Raw genomic sequence first — 19,917 nt, forward strand, 5'->3', positions numbered from 1 at the left:
GCTTTGATGGCCTTGCAAGGTGGAAAAGTGCTATATAAATGAAGTGCCATTTGCCATATTGTTAAATGTTTAACGAATCAATATATCCCAATGAACATTGATGACATCGTTACATTTGTGGAGGGGGAGCAGTTGCCATCTGAGGAAATTCCCCTTGACAAAAATATATAGTTTATAGTTTATCACAATTGGTCCACAGGAAGTTGACTCATTCAGATCCCTTGCAGGACATGATGAAAATAAACATCTTTTTCCATTACTGAATTAAAACATGCGGCTGTGTTTAATGTATTTGATTTTTGCTAAAAACCCAATCCGGTTTCTCTGTTCTGTTTATGAATTGAGTACAGTGATGACATTAAATTAAGTTGCCTTAAGTACATTTTGAGAGTTACAACAAGCAATAGCCACCTTTTTAGTAGAATGGCCCTACTAATATATATTTTCCTAAAAATGTTAAAAAAATAATAATAATTAATTGGAAAAATAAAATCAATTGTTTTAAGTCTTTATTAAATAATGAAATAACACTCAACAAAGTGAAATGAAACAAAAGCCAATGAAATTAAAGACTTTAGCCGGCTGGTTGGCAGGTTGGTTAAGGGGCCAGATGTGCCGGGTTTGCCAGGTCGGATATTTGGCCCACTGGTGGAGTAGCGACGCTGGACACGGACCAAATGTCGCACATCTCTGTAACATTTACACAATTGACCGCCTGTTAAGCATTTTCTGGAACAGTACATTTATTTGGTTTCATTCCGCGTAGCAGAAAACATGACTGACCTGATTTGAGCTGAATGTACTTGTCTCCTTCCAGTGAGAATTTGAGTCCTGAGTGGAGCTCAAGGTCCACAAGTCTTGTTGCTCTACGCCTTTCAGTAAACAACACAACAAACCGGGGTCAAGAAATATTTGTATATAAGCTGCAAATAACGATTTTACCAGTGAAAGGTGAAGATGGTGACGACCAGCATCAGTGACAGCACGTCAGTGACCAGCCACATGGTCATGTATTCATATGGGGTCTACAAACACACAGTACAGTCAGGTAAATGTACAATTTAAATATTCAGCACATTTATTAAGTTATTTGATTTTTCAATGCCACATTCACTTAAGAACTATGGTAAGATAAGTTGTATAAAATTGAAAAAATGAATGCCTCGCCTAACAGCTGAATTGACCAAAAACTAATTTTAAGGGATACTTGACTCATTGAGCCATTTTCAGCAGTAAAAAGTGAATTTTTGTCTATAATTAATGTGGTAACTTCATTATTTTTCATGTAAAATGAATACTTTTAAAGAGTATGTTTTCCACTGATGATATCGCCTTGCTAACAATCAATCATGGCTCAATTTACTGACCAAACCCAGAAAACAGGTGAGCCATGATTGGTCGTTACCTACTTCCTCAGCACAGGTGATGCCATCATCATCAGTCGATAGCAAGTAGAAAAATTACTTTTGAAAGGTATGAATTGTACATGAAAAATAATAAAGTTTTAACTTTTCACTGCTGAAATGTGTTAAATGAGTCAAGTATCCCTTTAAAGACTCTGTGTTTTCATAAAGGCAACATTTATACATTTGTCCAACACTGTGGAATTTTATAAAAAATATTTAACCATTTTACAGAACATTGATAGTTTAATATTGTTCTCAGCCAGAAGAAAAAACTCTCCCTAAGATAACTCAAATACAGTAATTGACCTCGAATTGACCTCATTTTGAAGCAATTTCTGGAATATTAAAATAATTGAGTAAATAAATCAAGTGAGCAGTGTTCAAATTTTTGTGTAATATTATTTAGCAATATTGTTTTATATTTTGCACCCCAAATGTAAAAAAAAAAAAAAAAAAAAGGCCTCCCCTCTGAGTGAACAAACACTCTTGAACACGTTTTTATTTTTTTCCCCCAATTTACATAATAGTTTAATATTATTCCAAAAATGAAGACCTCCACTAATACATAACCCAAACATGGTCAATTATTTTTTTTAACCTGTTTTTGTAATAGCACTGTTTTAATTTGGAAACTCATCCATCATTATGAAATATGGTTAATTGGTTATTAATCAACTGTTCATGTGGAAAAATGTTGTGTATGCATTTCATGAGCGACGTGAGCTGAGTGCGTTTTGAATGACCATGAGGAAGAGCGGCCGCTTCATGGCCTTAAGGCGATGTGGGTCATTAGTGGTGACCGAGTGGGCCCCCGTGCACCAGGCCAGCGAGTAGAGCCACGGCTCGCTGATCACGTACAGGTTGGTGGTGATGTTTGCTGCAGCGTAGTCACTGCATTGAAATATATATATTTTTTTTTTAAGCGATTCAAAAAAAAAAAAATGGGATCAAACTCACACACCTGATAAGCTTGACCGACATGGAAGTGTAGTGCAGGTTGAGCCTGGAAATATTGTTGCTCTGAAGGTAATTTATGGAGTACGCTGAACCTGACGTCTGCTGAAAACCAACTTCCTGTTCATGTACGAAACTGCGACGCAACCACAGCACCTGGTGAGTGGACACACGCGCACCTTAGAGAACACCAAAATAAAAAATAAAAATAAAAAAAAAGAGCCTCAAAAGTGAAATCAAAAGGAGGGGGAAGTATTGGAAAGCTGTTGGTTTTTTTGGGAAAGTCACCTGCGAGGGCCGAATGGACGACTCGTGCAGGATGACGTCCAGCGTACGTTCGATCCACTTATTCCGGTACGGGTGGCCCTCAGGGGGCTTGTAGAGGTCAAAAATGACCAGCTTGTCGTTGCGGGCCGCCAGCTCCAGGAATTCCAATAGCGTGCAAACGGGCTGCTCGCCCGCCCGCCGCCGATCCTCCGCGCCCAGCGAGCTCGCCGTGCCGTACGGATCCGTCTGTTTTGGGCGAAAACCAATGGATAAGATTTTAATTCTTTTACCATTGAAATGAATGGAAATGGCATTCATTTGTTCCTGCACAACCCCCACCAAAATGAATAATGTTTTAATATGTAACTATTGTTTCAATTTCATTTATTATTATAACATTATGTATATATATATATATATATATATATATATATATATATATATATATATATATATATATATATATATATGCATTTAATTTTGAGTTAATTTAAAGTTGCTTTAACGCCACAATTTATTTATTTTTTTAACACGCGATTAATGAGCACCCCTTACTTGTAAAGGCTGTAGTGGGGGAATTCCAGTCGCAACGCAGCAAACACGTCCACGTCAAAATTTAGCAGTAATAAATGTAAAGACTAAGTGCAATTTCTGGAGAAATTGCTTAGGAATGCTGAAAGTTGAATGCTAAGATTTTGAATGCATGTGGAATGCTTGTGAAGTAAATTGAGAGATAAATTATGAAATTAAGACCCCCTGGTTACTGGGCAATGGACTTTACTAACTGTGCCACTGAGCAGTATCAGACACCTGGTAATGATGATAAGTTATATGTATTGAAGTGGGCGTGAAAAGTGATACTTAGAAAAAGTTCAATGTCTGTCCCATTGAAAATGAATGGGGAAAAGCTTATATTAAACGGTAAACTGTGCAAATACTGTAAGTAACGTGGAATCAGACGGTATATACCCCGGGAGGCGTCAATTTTTCAAGCTAGTTGAAATTTGAACAGTGTAAATTGGAAGTATTATGTGGGAGTTGTTACGTGCCACAAAAGTGTGGAGAATCAAAATCACAACATGTGGACATTCCCGCAACTAGACTAAGTGCAATTTCTTGAGAAATTGCGTGGGAATGCTGAAAGGTGAATGTTAAGATTTTGAATGCATGTGGAATGCTTCTGAAGTAAATTGAGAGATAAATTCTGAGATCATGACCTCCTGGGTACTGGGCAATGGACTTGACTAATTGTGCCACCAAGCAGTATCAGACACCGAGTAATGATGATACGTTATATGTATTGAAGTGGGCGTGAAAAGTGATACTTAGAAAAAGTTCAATGTCTGTCCCATTGAAAATGAATGGGGAAAGGTTTATATTAAACATTAAATTGTGCAAATACTGTAAGTAATGTGGAATCAGACGATATATACCCCAAGAGGCGTCCATTTTTGAAGCTATTTGAAATTTGAACAGTAAATTGGAAGTATTATGAGGGAGTTGTTACGCGGCAAAAAAGTGTGGAGAATAAAAATCACAATAACGTGGGAATGCTATTCCCACAATAATAATGCATATATTTGTGGAGAATGGGGTCAAGTTGTATTTTACAATTTTGAAAAATGTGCAGAATTTCACAAGTGGCTTCATGTTAAAGATTACATCGCTATTAATATGGAAAGAAAAACGCACTGAGCGGTCACCGTCTTACAAATGCAATCATGCCATCTTGTGGCAGAAAAATAACCTCAACACAAATCAATATCACACTCGTTTTACATCTCTTTAAAGTTGCAACGATGCAAGATTAGACTAAAATTTGAGTGTTAAAATAACCATATTTTTCACCCGCACATGTTTTAAGAATTGTATAATGGACAGGAGGCACGACTGTGGCATAATGACTGTTGCCCCTATTTTTCTGTAAAAGGAAAAAATGTTGGAGGATTCGGGCCGGAAACATTAGCTTTTGCTCTGAGCATGACGTCATGCGCGTGCACGCTATTGTCCCTGTTAGCTCTCGCAATTGTTCACGCAACTTCATGGACAGGACAGCTAATTCAAATTCCGTGGAGTCTCCATAAGGGATTGAGACGTATCGGGTGCAGGTCTCTTTAAATCCAGAGACCTGCACCCGATACGTCTCAATCCCTTATGGAGACTCCACGGAAGACAAAGAGAAGTAAAAAACTTTCAGACCAGCGTCACGGGAGGACGCGGATAAATATAGGAGCAGCGTCCGTCAGGTGGAGAGAGCTAAGAGCTATCCTGGGGATGAAACGGGACCCACAGCTTGCGGACTTTTTGCTAAAAAGGGAAGAATTTGTAACAAAAATACGATAGGGTCTATTTACGATTAGCAGTGCAGAATAAAACTACCACACGGTCGCAAACTAATGTCTCCGCACTTGGGCATATTAGCAACACACTGCTATCCTCAATGTCATCGGATTCACGGGATGCACTATTTACGTTTGGAAGGTTGTAATTACGTAAGCTTTTGGCACTCAAAATGACTTTCACATACAAAGTAACTTGAAGATGAATACGTTTCTAGACATTATTAAGCCTATGAAAAAGGTGTTGTGCTCCGTGTTCACGTTTGTTCGATTAACTTGGAGGTTTGCTCGTGCCCGAAAAGTCGCGCACGCTCATGGCCGTGTGGACGTGGCTGGGGTCCATTCCACCTTTCGCCAGAGGGGTCACAAATGTGCAAAAACTCTGAATCTTGCATCCTGCCCCTTTAATGTTAACTCAATTTTGTGAATTGTTATGAAATGACTGTATCAATGACTAAAAGATGCAACCATATTTCTATTAGTTTAACATTTTTTACACTTATGTTGACAAGAGTATGAAAACGTAGTCAAAGAAATTATTGTACAGTTGCGATTAATCGTGAGTTAACTGTTGAAGTCATGCGATTAATTGCAATTAAAAGTTTTAATCGCCTGACAGCCCTAATATATATTATTTTTGGGATGCAACTCTGTTTTTTCGTGCTTTTTTTCTTTTTTTTTCTCCTCGAATTTGGGGGTAAAAAAATGTGACACTCATTCCATCCATCCATCCATCCATCTTCTTCCGCTTATCCGAGGTCGGGTCGCGGGGGCAGCAGCTTTAGGAGGGGAAACCCAGACCTCCCTCTCCCCAGCCACTTCAACCAGCTCCGCCGGCGGGATCCCAAGGCGTTCCCAGGCCAGCCGAGAGACATAGTCTCTCCAGCGCGTCCTGGGTCGTACCCCGCCGGTGGGACATGCCCGGAACACCTCCCCAGGGAGGCGTCCAGGAGGCATCCGAACCAGATGCCCGAGCCACCTCAGCTGGCTCCTCTCAACGCGGAGGAGCAGCGGCTCGACTCTGAGTCCCTCCCGGATGACCGAGCTTCTCACCCTATCTCTAAGGGAGAGCCCGGACACCCTGCGGAGGAAACTCATTTCGGCCGCTTGTATCAAATACTAGTCGTAATGGACACTCATTAAAAAAAAAACAAAAAAAAAACGCACTGATTCCCCCCCTCCCATTTCTCACAGAAAGGAACCAGGCGCCCGCGTTGAGTCTCCTCAGTGCCAGCCATGAGAACATGTCAGACACCTGGTTGGCATGGTTAGGAAACACCTCGTCAACGTTGGTGGTCCGCCGTAATGTGTGGTCGTGCATCAGGAAGGGAACGCCGTCATAACTGACAAGAACACACATGGAAAACTGAGCTATTTTTGTTTGGATTAACCTGTCAAGTTGAACGGATACTATTTTGTTGTGGATCGGGTTGAAGCCCTGCCGCAAATAGCGAAAATCTGTAAGTAACTGACGCCTCCCCCAAAAAAATGTTGTTTGGACTTTAGATGCCAGAAGATGGCGGCAAAGCACTTTTTTTATGTTAGACAGTTTTGGCCTAACTACATAAACAGCAGATTGATGAATTTTCAGCCAGTAACGGAAGGTAGGTTCCAGCGGCAAAGTTATTATTTGTGATGTACCCTATTAAAAAAAAAAAAAAAATCCACATTAGCTAGGGCTGTCAAAGTCAAAGCGTTAATAGATTAATTAATCACAGAAAAAAGTTAAATTAATAACATATTAACGGAGATTAATCGCACTATTTTTTTGGACCGCATTTGAACCTTGAACGTAACCGCGGATGGTTACATTGAAGGCTGTGCAGTTCAGTGATGAGGTCAATGCACGGCATATCCTACGCCTGTTGTTCCAAAATGAGTGGGGTGACTCCAATTGGTGTGCTCGGTGGTAAATTTCACTTTCAAAAACACCCCGACGGGACTTTAGATAAAACAAAAGTAATTTGCGTTTAATTAATTGCTGAATTGCACCCAATTGTTATGATGCTGTTACGTTTTGAGCAATACACGCATGCATGCAATTGCGTACATGCATTTAATCAATGTTTGCAAATGACATTCAGATCATAAAATGCGTTAATGTCAAAATATTACGGTATTTTGTATTCATTCTATATTACGCAAATGCGCGAGTAATTTAGCTGATTAATCGTGATTAATCAAAATTTAAAAGTGTGATTAATCAGATTAAAAATTGTAATCGTTTGACAGCACTAATATTAACAATCAGTTTCCACTTCATGATTCCATACTTGCTCCTGATGTGCATGCCTTGGCCACCAGGGGGCAGTAGAATACTGACATAATACACAAAGGCGGCCTTCTGTACATTTTCTTTTAAGTGCAGTAATGTTTTTCACATAAAAAAAAAATATTGTTTAACAAGTCACAAACTGACCTGATGGTGACGTCCGTCTCCAGGCATTCGCAACCTGCCTCCACCGCCTTCTCGAAAGCCATCAGTGTATTTTCCGGAGCCACCTGAGCACGAAGAATACATCAAACGTTTCGGCGGTGCTGAAACTACAAACCGAGGGCCAAAGACGGCCAGGCCTGGCATGCCTTTTTGTTAAATGTATTCATCCAATTAGCAACGAGGACCACGCTCACCATGGGGGCTCCTCTGTGGCCGAAGAGTGTCGGCGGAGGGCCCAGGGTGTTGTGGTCTCTGATACATGGCGAATACATGCCGAGAGGCATCAAGTAGAGGGCCAGCAGGATGCTCAGATACACCACCAAGATCGAGTAACGCCTTACTGGCAAGTGCATACACAAACACAAAATTTCAGCACATAAAATACTTTACAAAACCATACAATAGGACCTGAAGCAAGGGTTTTATTAAATATGGCAATATTTTTACTTTAAAGTATAATACAGACTTAAGTGTAACTGTAACTGTTTTATATAATTTTTATGTGATTGTAAGTGAAACTTTTATTTGTAACTGTAATGAAAACTGTTTTGCTGCCTCTTGGCCAGGACTCCCTTGAAAAAGTGGTTCTTAATCTCAACGGGACTATCCTGGTTAAATAAAGGTTAAATAAATAAAAAAAAAAAAGTGTGACTCTGCAATGTGTTAGCCGCACTAGTAGCCAGCTGAAGCTATTTGCTAGCTAGGGTGGAGACTAAATTAGTAGTACTAAACTTGTGTACTTGTGTCAGAAGCCTCCAATGTGCTTGTTAGGATTAGTTCATTCTGTTGTAACATTGTAACATCACCACACATGCTAACTGTTAGCATGTATTTCTATGGAGTTTCCCATTGTATGTTAGCATGAGGTGGTGTTAAATAGCGTTATTTGTCTGTTTTTTGTTTGTTTGTTTAGTGTGTCAGTAAGCTTTATTTGGAGCTATTTTTTTTTAAAGAATACTTACAAAATATCTGCCAAACTACTTGCTGTGAAAAGTTAAGTCACCTGGCACCATAATATAGAGCTCGTATCGGAATTTTGCGCTCACACTGGGAAAACCTGAGCAGCGATTCAAACCCCAAAACTGAGGCAGACCTTACGTGAAATGAGTTTATACATTTCCTTGGATTGCTACGATTAGAGCTGCATGATATTGGACAATCATGCAATAGGCGATATAGTTGGATATGGATATTATTGCGATATTCAACATGTACGGTACTTAAAGAAATGACATTTTTATTATCTGCTAGTGATGTAATGATATCCAATCATCACGATACGATATCACCATATAAAGGTCACAATACGATAATTACCGCGATATTGTGGGGAGATTTCCGATACAAAAAAAAGGCCACAATATAACAAAACACAATATTGTGCTTTTGCACATTACAGCAATGAAAAATATAATGTTATAAAGATTTCCCTTCATGTGACCATTAGCGTGGATTTGTAACTGTCACGCCGCCACCGGCGTGACGGCCCATGCTTTTATTTTTGTGTTCATGTTTCCTGTTTTGTTGTGAAATAATGATTCCCCTCTCACCTCAGGTCACTTACCCTTCCTGCTGCTTGCTAATTACCGGTCCCCGCCCATGATTACCACCACCTGCCACCAATCAAGCCACAATAAAAGCCACCTGCATTCTCCCCTCCGTTGCCGAAGTGTCACACACAGTCAGTGCATGGAAGCGTCCCACAGTCCTCGAGTCCTTGTTCCCGGTGCCTTGTTGTCTTGTCTTGCCTTGTTTTTGTGCCTTGTTTTTGTGCCTTGTTTTTGTGCCTTGTTTTTGTGCCTTGTTTTTGTGCCTTGTTTTTGTGCCTTGTCCTCCCCAGCGGAGCGCCTTTAGTTACCCCTTTTGCCTTGAGCCTTTTTCCTCCCTAGCGGAGCGCCTTTTGTTGTCCCCTATACCTTTTGCCTGTTTTTTCCTCCCCAGTGGAGCGTTTTTAGTTTTCCACTTTTTGATTCCCCTTTCTCCTCTCAGTGTGAGAGGAGACAGCTGCTGACCGGCAATAAACCTGTTGCCTTTGTGGCCTACCTTGATCCTGCGTCTGGGTCCTACCTCTCCTCGTCGTGACAGTACACTTCGGCCAGCATGGACCCAGCAGGAAAGGTCGAGGCTAGGCTACAGAGCCTGGAGGTCCGGCTTGCCAACCGGGAAAAGGTTCAGCAAGCCGTGATTTCGCAGCTGGAGGAGCTGTCAAGCCAGGTCCATGAACTGGTGAGCCACATGCAGCCTCTCGCCCCTGAACCTCGCCTGCTGCAGCCTCTCGCCCCTGGACCTCGCCTGCTGCAGCCTCTCGCCCCTGAACCTCGTCTGCTGCGGCCTCTCGTTCCCGAGCCTTGTCTGCTGCAGCCTCAAGCCCCTGAACCTCGCCTGCTGCAGCCTCTCGCCCCTGAACCTCGCCTGCTGCAGCCTCTCGCCCCTGAACCTTGTCTGTTGCGGCCTCTCGCCCCCGAACCTCGTCTGTTGCGGCCTCTCGCCCACGAACCTCGTCTGTTGCGGCCTCTCGCCCCCGAACCTCGTCTGCTGCGGCCTCTCGCCCCTGAACCTCGTCTGCTGCGGCCTCTCGCCCCTGAACCTTGTCTGTTGCGGCCTCTCGCCCCTGAACCTTGTCTGTTGCGGCCTCTCGCCCCTGAACCTCGCCTGCTGCAGCCTCTCGCCCCTGGACCTCGCCTGCTGCAGCCTCTCGCCCCTGAACCTCGTCTGCTGCGGCCTCTCGTTCCCGAGCCTTGTCTGCTGCAGCCTCAAGCCCCTGAACCTCGCCTGCTGCAGCCTCTCGCCCCTGAACCTCGCCTGCTGCAGCCTCTCGCCCCTGAACCTCGCCTGCTGCAGCCTCTCGCCCCTGAACCTTGTCTGTTGCGGCCTCTCGCCCCCGAACCTCGTCTGTTGCGGCCTCTCGCCCCCGAACCTCGTCTGCTGCGGCCTCTCGCCCCTGAACCTCGTCTGCTGCGGCCTCTCGCCCCTGAACCTTGTCTGTTGCGGCCTCTCGCCCCTGAACCTTGTCTGTTGCGGCCTCTCGCCCCTGAACCTCGCCTGCTGCAGCCTCTCGCCCCTGGACCTCGCCTGCTGCAGCCTCTCGCCCCTGAACCTCGTCTGCTGCGGCCTCTCGTTCCCGAGCCTTGTCTGCTGCAGCCTCAAGCCCCTGAACCTCGCCTGCTGCAGCCTCTCGCCCCTGAACCTCGCCTGCTGCAGCCTCTCGCCCCTGAACCTCGCCTGCTGCAGCCTCTCGCCCCTGAACCTTGTCTGTTGCGGCCTCTCACCCCCGAACCTCGTCTGTTGCGGCCTCTCGCCCCCGAACCTCGTCTGTTGCGGCCTCTCGCCCCCGAACCTCGTCTGCTGCGGCCTCTCGCCCCTGAACCTCGTCTGCTGCGGCCTCTCGCCCCTGAACCTTGTCTGTTGCGGCCTCTCGCCCCTGAACCTTGTCTGTTGCGGCCTCTCGCCCCTGAACCTTGTCTGCTGCCGCCTCTCGCCCCTGAACCTTGTCTGCTGCCGCCTCTCGCCCCTGAACCTCGCCAGCGCCTTCAAGTCCCTGAGCCTCGCCAGGCGCCGCCCAAAGTCCGGGAGCCTCGCCAGGCGCCGCCCAAAGTCCGGGAGCCTCACCAGGCGCCGCCCAAAGTCCGGGAGCCTCGCCAGGCGCCGCCCAAAGTCCGGGAGCCTCGCCAGGTGCCGCCCAAAGTCCGGGAGCCTCGCCAGGCGCCGCCCAAAGTCCCGGAACCTCGCCAGGCGCCGCCCAAAGTCCCGGAACCTCGCCAGGCGCCGCCCAAAGTCCCGGAACCTCGCCGGCGCCGCAAGCCCTGCGGCTGCCTTCACCTCTCGTCGGGCGTCGAGGACGCCCTCCTGACTGGCCCCGCTGGGACTCTATTGTCGGGCGTCGAGGACGCCCTCCTGAACTGCCTTTTTGTCTGGGACGGATGGGTGGGCCGTGTTCCCACCTCCGTGCCCCCTTCCGCCCGCCCTTGTTTTTGGACTCTTTGTGTCGGATGGCCGTCAGGAGCCGGCCATTGAGGGGGGGGTACTGTCACGCCGCCACCGGCGTGACGGCCCATGCTTTTATTTTTATAGTCATGTTTCCTGTTTTATTGTGAAATAATGATTCCCCTCTCACCTCAGGTCACTTACCCTTCCTGCTGCTTGCTAATTACCGGTCCCCGCCCATGATTACCACCACCTGCCACCAATCAAGCCACAATAAAAGCCACCTGCATTCTCCCCTCCGTTGCCGAAGTGTCACACACAGTCAGTGCATGGAAGCGTCCCACAGTCCTCGAGTCCTTGTTCCCGGTGCCTTGTTGTCTTGTCTTGTCTTGCCTTGTTTTTGTGGCTTGTTTTTGTGCCTTGTTTTTGTGCCTTGTCCTCCCCAGCGGAGCGCCTTTAGTTACCCCTTTTGCCTTGAGCCTTTTTCCTCCCTAGCGGAGCGCCTTTTGTTGTCCCCTATACCTTTTGCATGTTTTTTCCTCCCCAGTGGAGCGTTTTTAGTTCTCCACTTTTTGATTCCCCTTTCTCCTCTCAGTGTGAGAGGAAACAGCTGCTGACCGGCAATAAACCTGTTGCCTTTGTGGCCTACCTTGATCCTGCGTCTGGGTCCTACCTCTCCTCGTCGTGTCAGTAACATAGTAGGACCAAAACATCCCTAATGAAAATTAAACTGCACTAAAAAAAATATCCACCAGAGGGTGCTAGAACTGCACAAATGGAAATCAACCTCATTTTTTAAATAGATGTGCTGCTTTTAAATATTGTGACATGACGACGACGATATATTGTGGCAAATTTTTCATGTGGCAAAATAAGCAAACTCAATGTATTCTTAATTAATTGTAATTACAGCTCGATAATCAACTATTGGATGGCGGGTGCACATTTTAGTTCACGCCAAATTCAGATAAAAGCATAAAATTCCATATGGAACTTATTGCATGTCTTTGCGATATGCATATTGCATGGGCCAATATCGCAATATCAATATTTCCCTGTTTTTTTTCTAGTCAACTCACCTTTCTTGAGCATGCTGAAAAAGTGCAACGCCACTGGCCAGGCCAGCACAGTCATCAGCGCCACCCCGCCAACATGAAGGTACGGCGCAGTCACCTGATGGCACAAACGGATGAAAAAGAGCAATAAGTACGAGGACACCGTGGCACCACGACGGCGGCGGCGGACAACAAAGGGTCGTCACCTGGAAGGAAAGTCGCACCGTGAGCCATTCCAGGAGCCACAGGTCGGACATGACGGCTGTGGCGGCGATGGCGAATGTCAAGCTCAGAATCACGCCGATCTGACCCAGGATATATATATATATATATATATATATATATATATATATATATGTATATATACGGGATGTTCGATACCACTTTTTTTCAGACCGATACCGATACTCAGACCCTCAGTACTCACCGATACCGATACCAACTGCCGTTACCAGTAGTACATTTTGACAAATAAAATAAAAAATCACTAAAAGATATTTTTAAACAAATATATTTCCTTTAATTTTGACCAAAAAAACTGCACAGTCACTCTTCAATAGCTTTAACGCTCAAAATAAAACACAAAAATGCTCTTTTAGTTTAAGATTCACAATTTTGAAGTATTTCCAAACCGGTGAAGTTTTGGTGAAAACCTGCTGCAAGCTAGCGCCAGTTACAGGCAAGTAGGACTCACTTAACATCTTCCCCCTCTGCCATCGGTCGCTTGTACTCGTCTGCATCACGAGTACTCGAGTACTTGAAAAAAGGCTGGTATCGGCCCGATTGGGGGGGGAGAGAGAGAGACCACAAAATGGCGGCAAAGTATGTACACATTCAGATCTGTTCAATCAGAATTCAAATCCATTTCAAAGTAACTTTTAAATTAACTACAGATAAATGTTGCATTTTATAGGAGCTGCATCAAATAAAAGAGTTGCAAAGTGAAGAATGAAAGATATAACAGTTATGTTTTTTTTAAGCGTTGAATTTTTTTTTGAGCCATCATGTTTTCAGTCAGGCAGACCAATTCAATTATTATGATTATTGAAGTCCAGCAATATTCCCAGATCTTGAAATCATTAAAATCTTTAGCAAACGCACGTATCCTCTGTCACAAACATTTTGATGCATATCAACCACATCTTAATTTTTGAATTAAAAAAAAAATATATATATAAAGCAAATTGTCACTGCGTCAAAGACAAGAAAATAACATCATTCAATTGATATTTATAGAAAAAAATTTGAAGCACATCATAGGGAACAGTATTTATAAAATTCCCTGCTTCAAAGACAAGTAAATGACCAACGCCACATCTGATTCTTTTTATTTATAGAAAAGACTCAAGATATCAAAAGATATTTGAGTTTATATAAACTAGTGCAATACAAAATACAATAATTCAAATAATATATTTTTGTTTAGGTCAATTAATAAATATGGCATCAACTAGCTTTGCTTTGAAATGTTTACTTCAACCGACCAGTTCTGCTCCAGTCATGATTGGAGGACCTGTCGCACTTCCTGTTTCAACCTCACATTCTCGTTAGCAGCTAGCATTCCGTCGTCTCAGCTATGACATCGTTTTCGGCTCTTGCAAATGTTTTTTTTTGTTTTTCTCCTGATGTCACATAAGAATGAAAGTGATTTGCCCGCATAGTCGGCAAGTCATAAGACTTCATCAACATGTTGTCATATTGCCCCAGCGACCCAGGTCGGGCGGCCCTGTTGGAAAACGAAGCTTGCCTGAGAAAGGTTTACGAGATAATGTTGCAGAAATGGCCAACGTTTATGAAAATTATCATCAAATGTCTTGAGTTTGAGTCCATGATACGCTTGACATGTTTGGTTTTACAAAATGAACGATGATCTTGGTGAAAACAGACAATCTTTCTACTGCTGATTTACGAAAGTAGCGAAGGTTGATTTCTTGCCAGGGTTCGCTTAAGGTCACAAAAAGACCTGTTTTGCATATATATTGTTTCCAGAATGCATTGTGTGGCGCAGTTAACGCATTCACTCGCCATTTTCACTGAAGTAACCCCCTTTTCTCCCGGCTGTTTTCCTGGATTTTGACTGATTTTTACAAGACCCACAGAATATTGTGTTGTATTGCTATAAAAACATGGAACCTACCAAAAAAAAGATTAGAGTCTCTTCTTTCATCAGGAAAAAAAAAGTATGTTTCTATCTGTTTCCGATTTGCAGCAAGATTAGTATAATTAGTATTAGAATATAGCTAAGTTTTAACATGATTCACAAATCTGTTTAAAACTGTGGGGGAATAGCGTGTTGCAACAGGGCCCTTGTTGATCTCTTATACTCTGCTGTCACCTGCTGGACGTTTTTGTAATTACTACCAATTTTTCACCCGTTCACTGCAGTTGAGAGGCTGCATCAAAGACTTCTGTATGCTCTAGCATTAAAAAACAAACATAAAAAAAACGTATAAATACGTCTTTGGGACACTTAAAACATTTAAAATAGAACGTATTTATAAGTTTTGGGGAGAAAATGAGTTAATGATGTTATAAACATGTTAATCCTTGTCATATATATTGTTACCATTAATTAATTTGTGTCGTACTCGTATTTAACATGTTTATGTCGATCTATGATTTAAAAAATAAATAACTATAAGTTGTGTGTAAAATAATGACATCCAGGACGATTCCCCGTACAAGTTGCACTGCTCATCTTAGGACTACTTGTGAAATTATAATTTTAATATGTTTTGATTGTGGCCAGCTGATTAAGTGGTTCGACATTGCAAATTATTTTTTACTTTGCAAAATCATCTCGCAGGCCGGGTTAAACCCCGTTGCGGGCCTGACCCGGCCCAAGGGCCACATGTTTGACACCCCTGTCCTAAATGGTAATCACATGACAGATCAAGGAAACAAATTTCGTGGCTTTGACTTGCGGAACTGAAATTGAGGCCATTAGCAGTTCAATCTTGCACTTGTTGTCATTTGCCAAATAATTGGCTGATGATACCTCATTTGCTCCCAAAAACGTCTAATTAAGTCTGTCTCAAAGACATATTTTTAAATATTTTTTTTTTATGCTAGAGCATACAGAAGGCTTTGATGCAGCCTCTCAACTGCAGAGAACGGTTGAAGAAATGATAGTAATTACAAAAACGGCCAGAAGGTGGCAGCAGAGTATGAGATCAACCAGGGGCATATTGAAAAATAATTTCCCCACAGTTCTAAACAGATTTGTGAACAATAATGAAACTTAGCTATATTCTAATGTTAATTGCTGCGAAACTGAAACAGATAGAAATATCCTTTTTTTTTCCTGATGAAAGAAGAGACTCTAATCTTTCTTTTGATACGTTCCATGTTTTTATAGCAATAGAACACAATATTCTTTGGGCCTTGCAAAATCAGTCAAGATCCAGTAAAACAGCAGGGAGCGAAGGGGGTTGCGTCAGTCAAAATGGCTGCCAGTGAATGAGTTAACAAATTAAGTAGAAAACAAATCTATAAATTTTAATGACACGTTTGAAAAGTGGTGAATCATGTAGCTAAAAAAACTAAAAAAGCTACAAAAAATAAAAAATAAATAAGAATATTGGGAACAACAATGACCAAAAAAATTGAACATTGCATGAGATTGCGTTTTAAAAAACAAAGAATGTGAGGACTTTGAAGTCACTGGACTGATAACCAAACGTTGCAATCTGCTGTGATGCAATGTGAGTGGAGAGTTTGTGTTTGTCAGTGCACCTTGTGACTCCAGTGTAAAGAAAGTCTTTGGCGCTGAGACAGCAGACACACGGCCAGCAGCTGCAAAGAGAAACAAGCAAAACGGTTGTTCTGTGCACTTATATGGGTATAAATAATCCACAGCTCAGCAAACCGGATTGGGTTTTGAAACAAGGGTTAGGGTTTCAATTTGGGGTTTAAAACTAGAGTTAGGATTTCAAATTGGGGTTTATAACTCAGTCTGGGGTTTCAAATGAAGGTTTCGAAATAGGGTTGGGGTTTCAAATTAGGGTTCGCGTTTTAAAGTAAGGTTTCAAAATAAGATTGGGGTTTCAAATTAGACTTATAATCTTGGTTGGGGTCTTAAATTAGGGTTTCAATCTCGGGTTAAAGTTTAAAATTGGGGTTTCAAACGGGTTAGGGTTTCAAATTGGGGTTTACAACTCAGTTTGGGGTTTCAAATTAGGGTTTAAAACTCAGGTAAGGTTTCAAAATAAGATTGGGGTTTCAAATTAGACTTCTAATCTTGGTTGGGATCTTAAAGTAGGGTTTTAAAAACTAGGGTTAGGGTTTCATAGGGTTTCAATCTCGGGTTAAAGTTTAAAATTGGGGTTTCAAACTAGGGTTAGGATTTCAAATTAGGTTTTCCAACTCAGGTTTGCGTTTTAAAGTTGGGTTTCGAATTAATTAATTAAGATTGGGGTTTCAAATTACACTTCTAATCTTGGTTATGGTCTTGGGTTTAAAACCAGGGTTAGGGTTTGAAACTCGGGTTAAAGTTTAAAATTGGGGTTTCAAACTATGGCTAGGTTTTCAAATTAGGGTTTTAAACTTGGGTTAGGGTTTATTTCAAATTCGGACTCCAAAACAACAAAAAATGCAAAATATTTTAATAAAATGAGAAATTGAAAAACAATACATTAGCAAATGTTAATGTCCAAACATAAATCAGAAATGCATTTAAAGATATATATAAAAAAACAAGATAATTACAAAGTGACTAAAAATTTAAATTGTAAAAATGATTTTATTGTTTAAACACTTAAATCAGAAATGCATCAAATATATACTTAAAAAACTATAATTACAAAGTAACTTAAAATTTAAATACTAAAAATGATTTAATTACTTTTAAATTCAATTTAAACAATCAAAATAAACGACAAAGTGTGTAATATCTGAATATAGTAAAGACAAAATTCATTCGTTCATGAACTTCCTGTTCACGAATCAATGAATGGTTGATTAATATGGCTAATTAATACACGGCTGATTAATTAGTTATCCGAATTTTATTCTGCCAAATATCGTCCTAAAAAATCAATTTTGACCTCAAAAGATGTAACATGTCAGCATCTCTCTCTCTCTCTCACCATGAGTGCTGCCACATAGGAGAAGAACACGGCAGCGATGACCAGCAACACCAGCGACCACGCCCACCAGAAGCCCAAGTTGCCATAGTTAAACCTACCAATTACACACACACGCACTTCGTATCCGCCAACAGGAAGTAGACGGCATGCGCGCAGGAAGTAATTGGTGACTGTCGTTTCCAACCCACCAGTCAAAATCATTGTAGTCGTTCTTGGCTTGCGTCCAGAAGTAGAGGAAGAGCAGAGTGAGGCAGAAGGCCGCCGTCAACACGGCGAAGATGGCGCCTTCCCGCTGCGCAAACAGGAAACAGGAAGTTAATTCAACTTGGCGGGGCTAATAAAGGCAACGTATGCGAGCGTGGCGGTGGTCCGCTGACCTTGCTGCAGCAGCAGTCGCCGGGTCGCACCAAGCTCCCCTGCCGCCGTCGCCACCGACAGCTGTACAAGCCCAGCAGACATGAGGTCAAAGGTCGCCGCTCCACGCTCAACGTGGACGCCATCGGCTGGCCTCAGGAACTCGCTGACCCCGTGGCAGCCATCTTGATCAAAAAATGGTTAATACGGGACGAAACCTGAAAGGGGACATTGGATGGGAAACTGGTGGCTGATATTAGCGCCTATAAAATCGACAATTGGCTGATTATTGCCATTTTTGCTTTAAAGATTAACACATTGTGACATAAGACAATACTGATCACATTCAAACCCCCCTCTCCAAAAAAAAAGGGGCAAAAATTAGCTGACAAATATTAGCAGACAAGCTACTGTAAAACAGTTTTTCTGACAGTAATTAATAACTAATTAATTCCTATTTTTTTTCAAAAAAGTTTATATATATATATATATATATATATATATATATATATATATATATATATATATATATATATATATATATATATATATATGTATATATATATATATATATATATATATATATAATTGACCAGAATTAGCAGAATTTTATTCTTGATCATTTTGGGTATTTTTGACGAAGACGCTTGGGAACTTTTTAATATTAGTTGTATTTAGTTTCCCAACTTGTGTCAAATAAACACATCAGTTAACCCATATAAAGAGTCGTTTTTGCATTTCCAGTTTTCAACAAAAACTGGAGATTAGTTGCTTTGTTCGATGGAGACAGAAACACTGCCCCCTAGCGGACGGAGGGGAGATGGCGGCCTCTCCAGATTTGGAAAACTGCATGACGTTTGTCTCAAAAAAATACAAAAATATGTGCCGGCTAATACACATACCTACATTCAATAATTCACAAGCACAATTGAATATTTTGAATTACTATGATTAATGCACATGCAGCATTTAGGAAAAACATGTAAATTGCACATATATTTGTGAGAATTGTGGATATGTGAATAATTTTGAGACAAAATAAAATGATTTAAAGATACCACATAAAAGCAAAGCCTTTTTTTTTAATAGAATTAGATATTAGTGACGTTACAGCACATCCCTGAATGCACATTTTAATAAAAAGGAGTCATACAAGTATTAAAATACTGTACCTGTAAGGTTCCTCTTATCCAAACAGTCTCTGCAGTGCAAACACTTTTCTTTTCTTTTTTCTTTTTTTCTTTATAGCAGATGCGAAACTGACGACATAGATAAGATAAGGTTTACCTCATGGGATGGAACAATGGAGACTTTAGCCTCATGAGGTGTGTGTATAAAGTCGTCAAATGTAAAGCGACAGGTGGGCTGCTGCTGAAAGAACAAGTCACCAAATTCCGTCCACATTTCAGTCATTTTAACGGACCACTGGCACTGAAGCGGACGCCCGTGAGCGGATTGTCGTAAAAATGTTTCCATTTGTCGAACCTACTACCTATTTTCTACTATTCTATTCCTTTTCATTTTTCTATTATGTCTGAGCCAAAATAAATTCACAATGTTTGTGAATACATAGTTTGAATTTGTTGCGCTTGAACTCTTGTTTTTGTTTTGTTTTTTACGCACGGATGCCATTCCTTTCAAAATAACCAACTTAATTTGAGTGCGAGGTTTGAGCACGAGGCAGAAAATGACCCCATCGCATAGTTTTATTAGAAAGTGGACATTATTGAGGTCTTCTTACCTTTCAGTCGGACGTCGCTGCTTCTGTCGGATCTTTTTCTTTTTTCTTTTTTTTTTTGTAATCCTCGGTTAGCGGACAAGTCCAGCAAACCAGCAGACGATGCTGCGTCAAGCTGACGGAGACAACACAAAACCGGAAGTTGAAGATGCTTCGTCGGCAACTTGGTCAGACCTTTCACCATAAAAGTTGTTTTATTTTGTTTTGTCCTTTCTGTGGAGAGCTTTTCATGGCAAGGCAGTAAATTCCCTTTCCTCCGCCATAAACCTTAACTTAATAGACGCCATCTAGTACTATTCAGGTGGTATCAGTGAAATGATGCTAATAGAACAGCTTTATAACACGTAATCTACAGG

At 41.9% G+C, this 19,917-nt stretch overlaps 1 protein-coding gene across 5 annotated transcripts; it reads right to left on the minus strand.

Moving 5' to 3' along the window:
- Positions 1-567: 567 nt before the first annotated feature.
- Positions 568-19,681, minus strand: gdpd4b (glycerophosphodiester phosphodiesterase domain containing 4b). 5 transcript variants are annotated; one of them, XM_077504963.1, is made up of 16 exons: positions 19,565-19,681; positions 17,847-18,041; positions 17,658-17,761; positions 17,470-17,563; positions 16,118-16,177; positions 12,607-12,687; positions 12,407-12,500; positions 7,598-7,743; positions 7,386-7,468; positions 6,159-6,309; positions 2,649-2,873; positions 2,368-2,516; positions 2,150-2,297; positions 943-1,025; positions 784-872; positions 568-690 (listed from the first exon to the last, which is right to left on the minus strand). In XM_077504963.1, exons 2-16 carry the CDS (start codon positions 17,967-17,969, stop codon positions 599-601), a joined length of 1,722 nt encoding a protein of 573 aa, XP_077361089.1. In that variant the 5' UTR covers positions 17,970-18,041; positions 19,565-19,681; the 3' UTR covers positions 568-598. The 5 variants fall into 5 exon arrangements, with proteins under 5 accessions (XP_077361089.1, XP_077361087.1, XP_077361088.1 ...); XM_077504961.1 differs by having other exon boundaries at positions 12,589-12,687; XM_077504962.1 differs by having other exon boundaries at positions 12,589-12,687; positions 17,847-18,008; positions 19,565-19,677.
- Between the last annotated feature and the right edge of the window lie 236 nt (positions 19,682-19,917).

The sequence above is a fragment of the Festucalex cinctus genome, chromosome 18 (assembly GCF_051991245.1).
Source record: "Festucalex cinctus isolate MCC-2025b chromosome 18, RoL_Fcin_1.0, whole genome shotgun sequence".
NCBI lineage: Eukaryota > Metazoa > Chordata > Actinopteri > Syngnathiformes > Syngnathidae > Festucalex > Festucalex cinctus.

What these genes read in the sequence shown, in the direction of transcription:
- gdpd4b (XM_077504961.1), bottom strand. Translation starts at nt 17,969, where the DNA reads ATGGCGTCCACGTTGAGCGTGGAGCGGCGACCTTTGACCTCATGTCTG. An exon ending in GCCACAGAGGAGCCCCCATG is followed by an intron (nt 7,469 to 7,597) that starts GTGAGCGTGGTC and finishes CTTCGTGCTCAG; the next exon opens with GTGGCTCCGGAAAATACACT. An exon ending in CGGGCGCCTGGTTCCTTTCT is followed by an intron (nt 2,874 to 6,158) that starts GTGAGAAATGGG and finishes CGCCCAAAACAG; the next exon opens with ACGGATCCGTACGGCACGGC.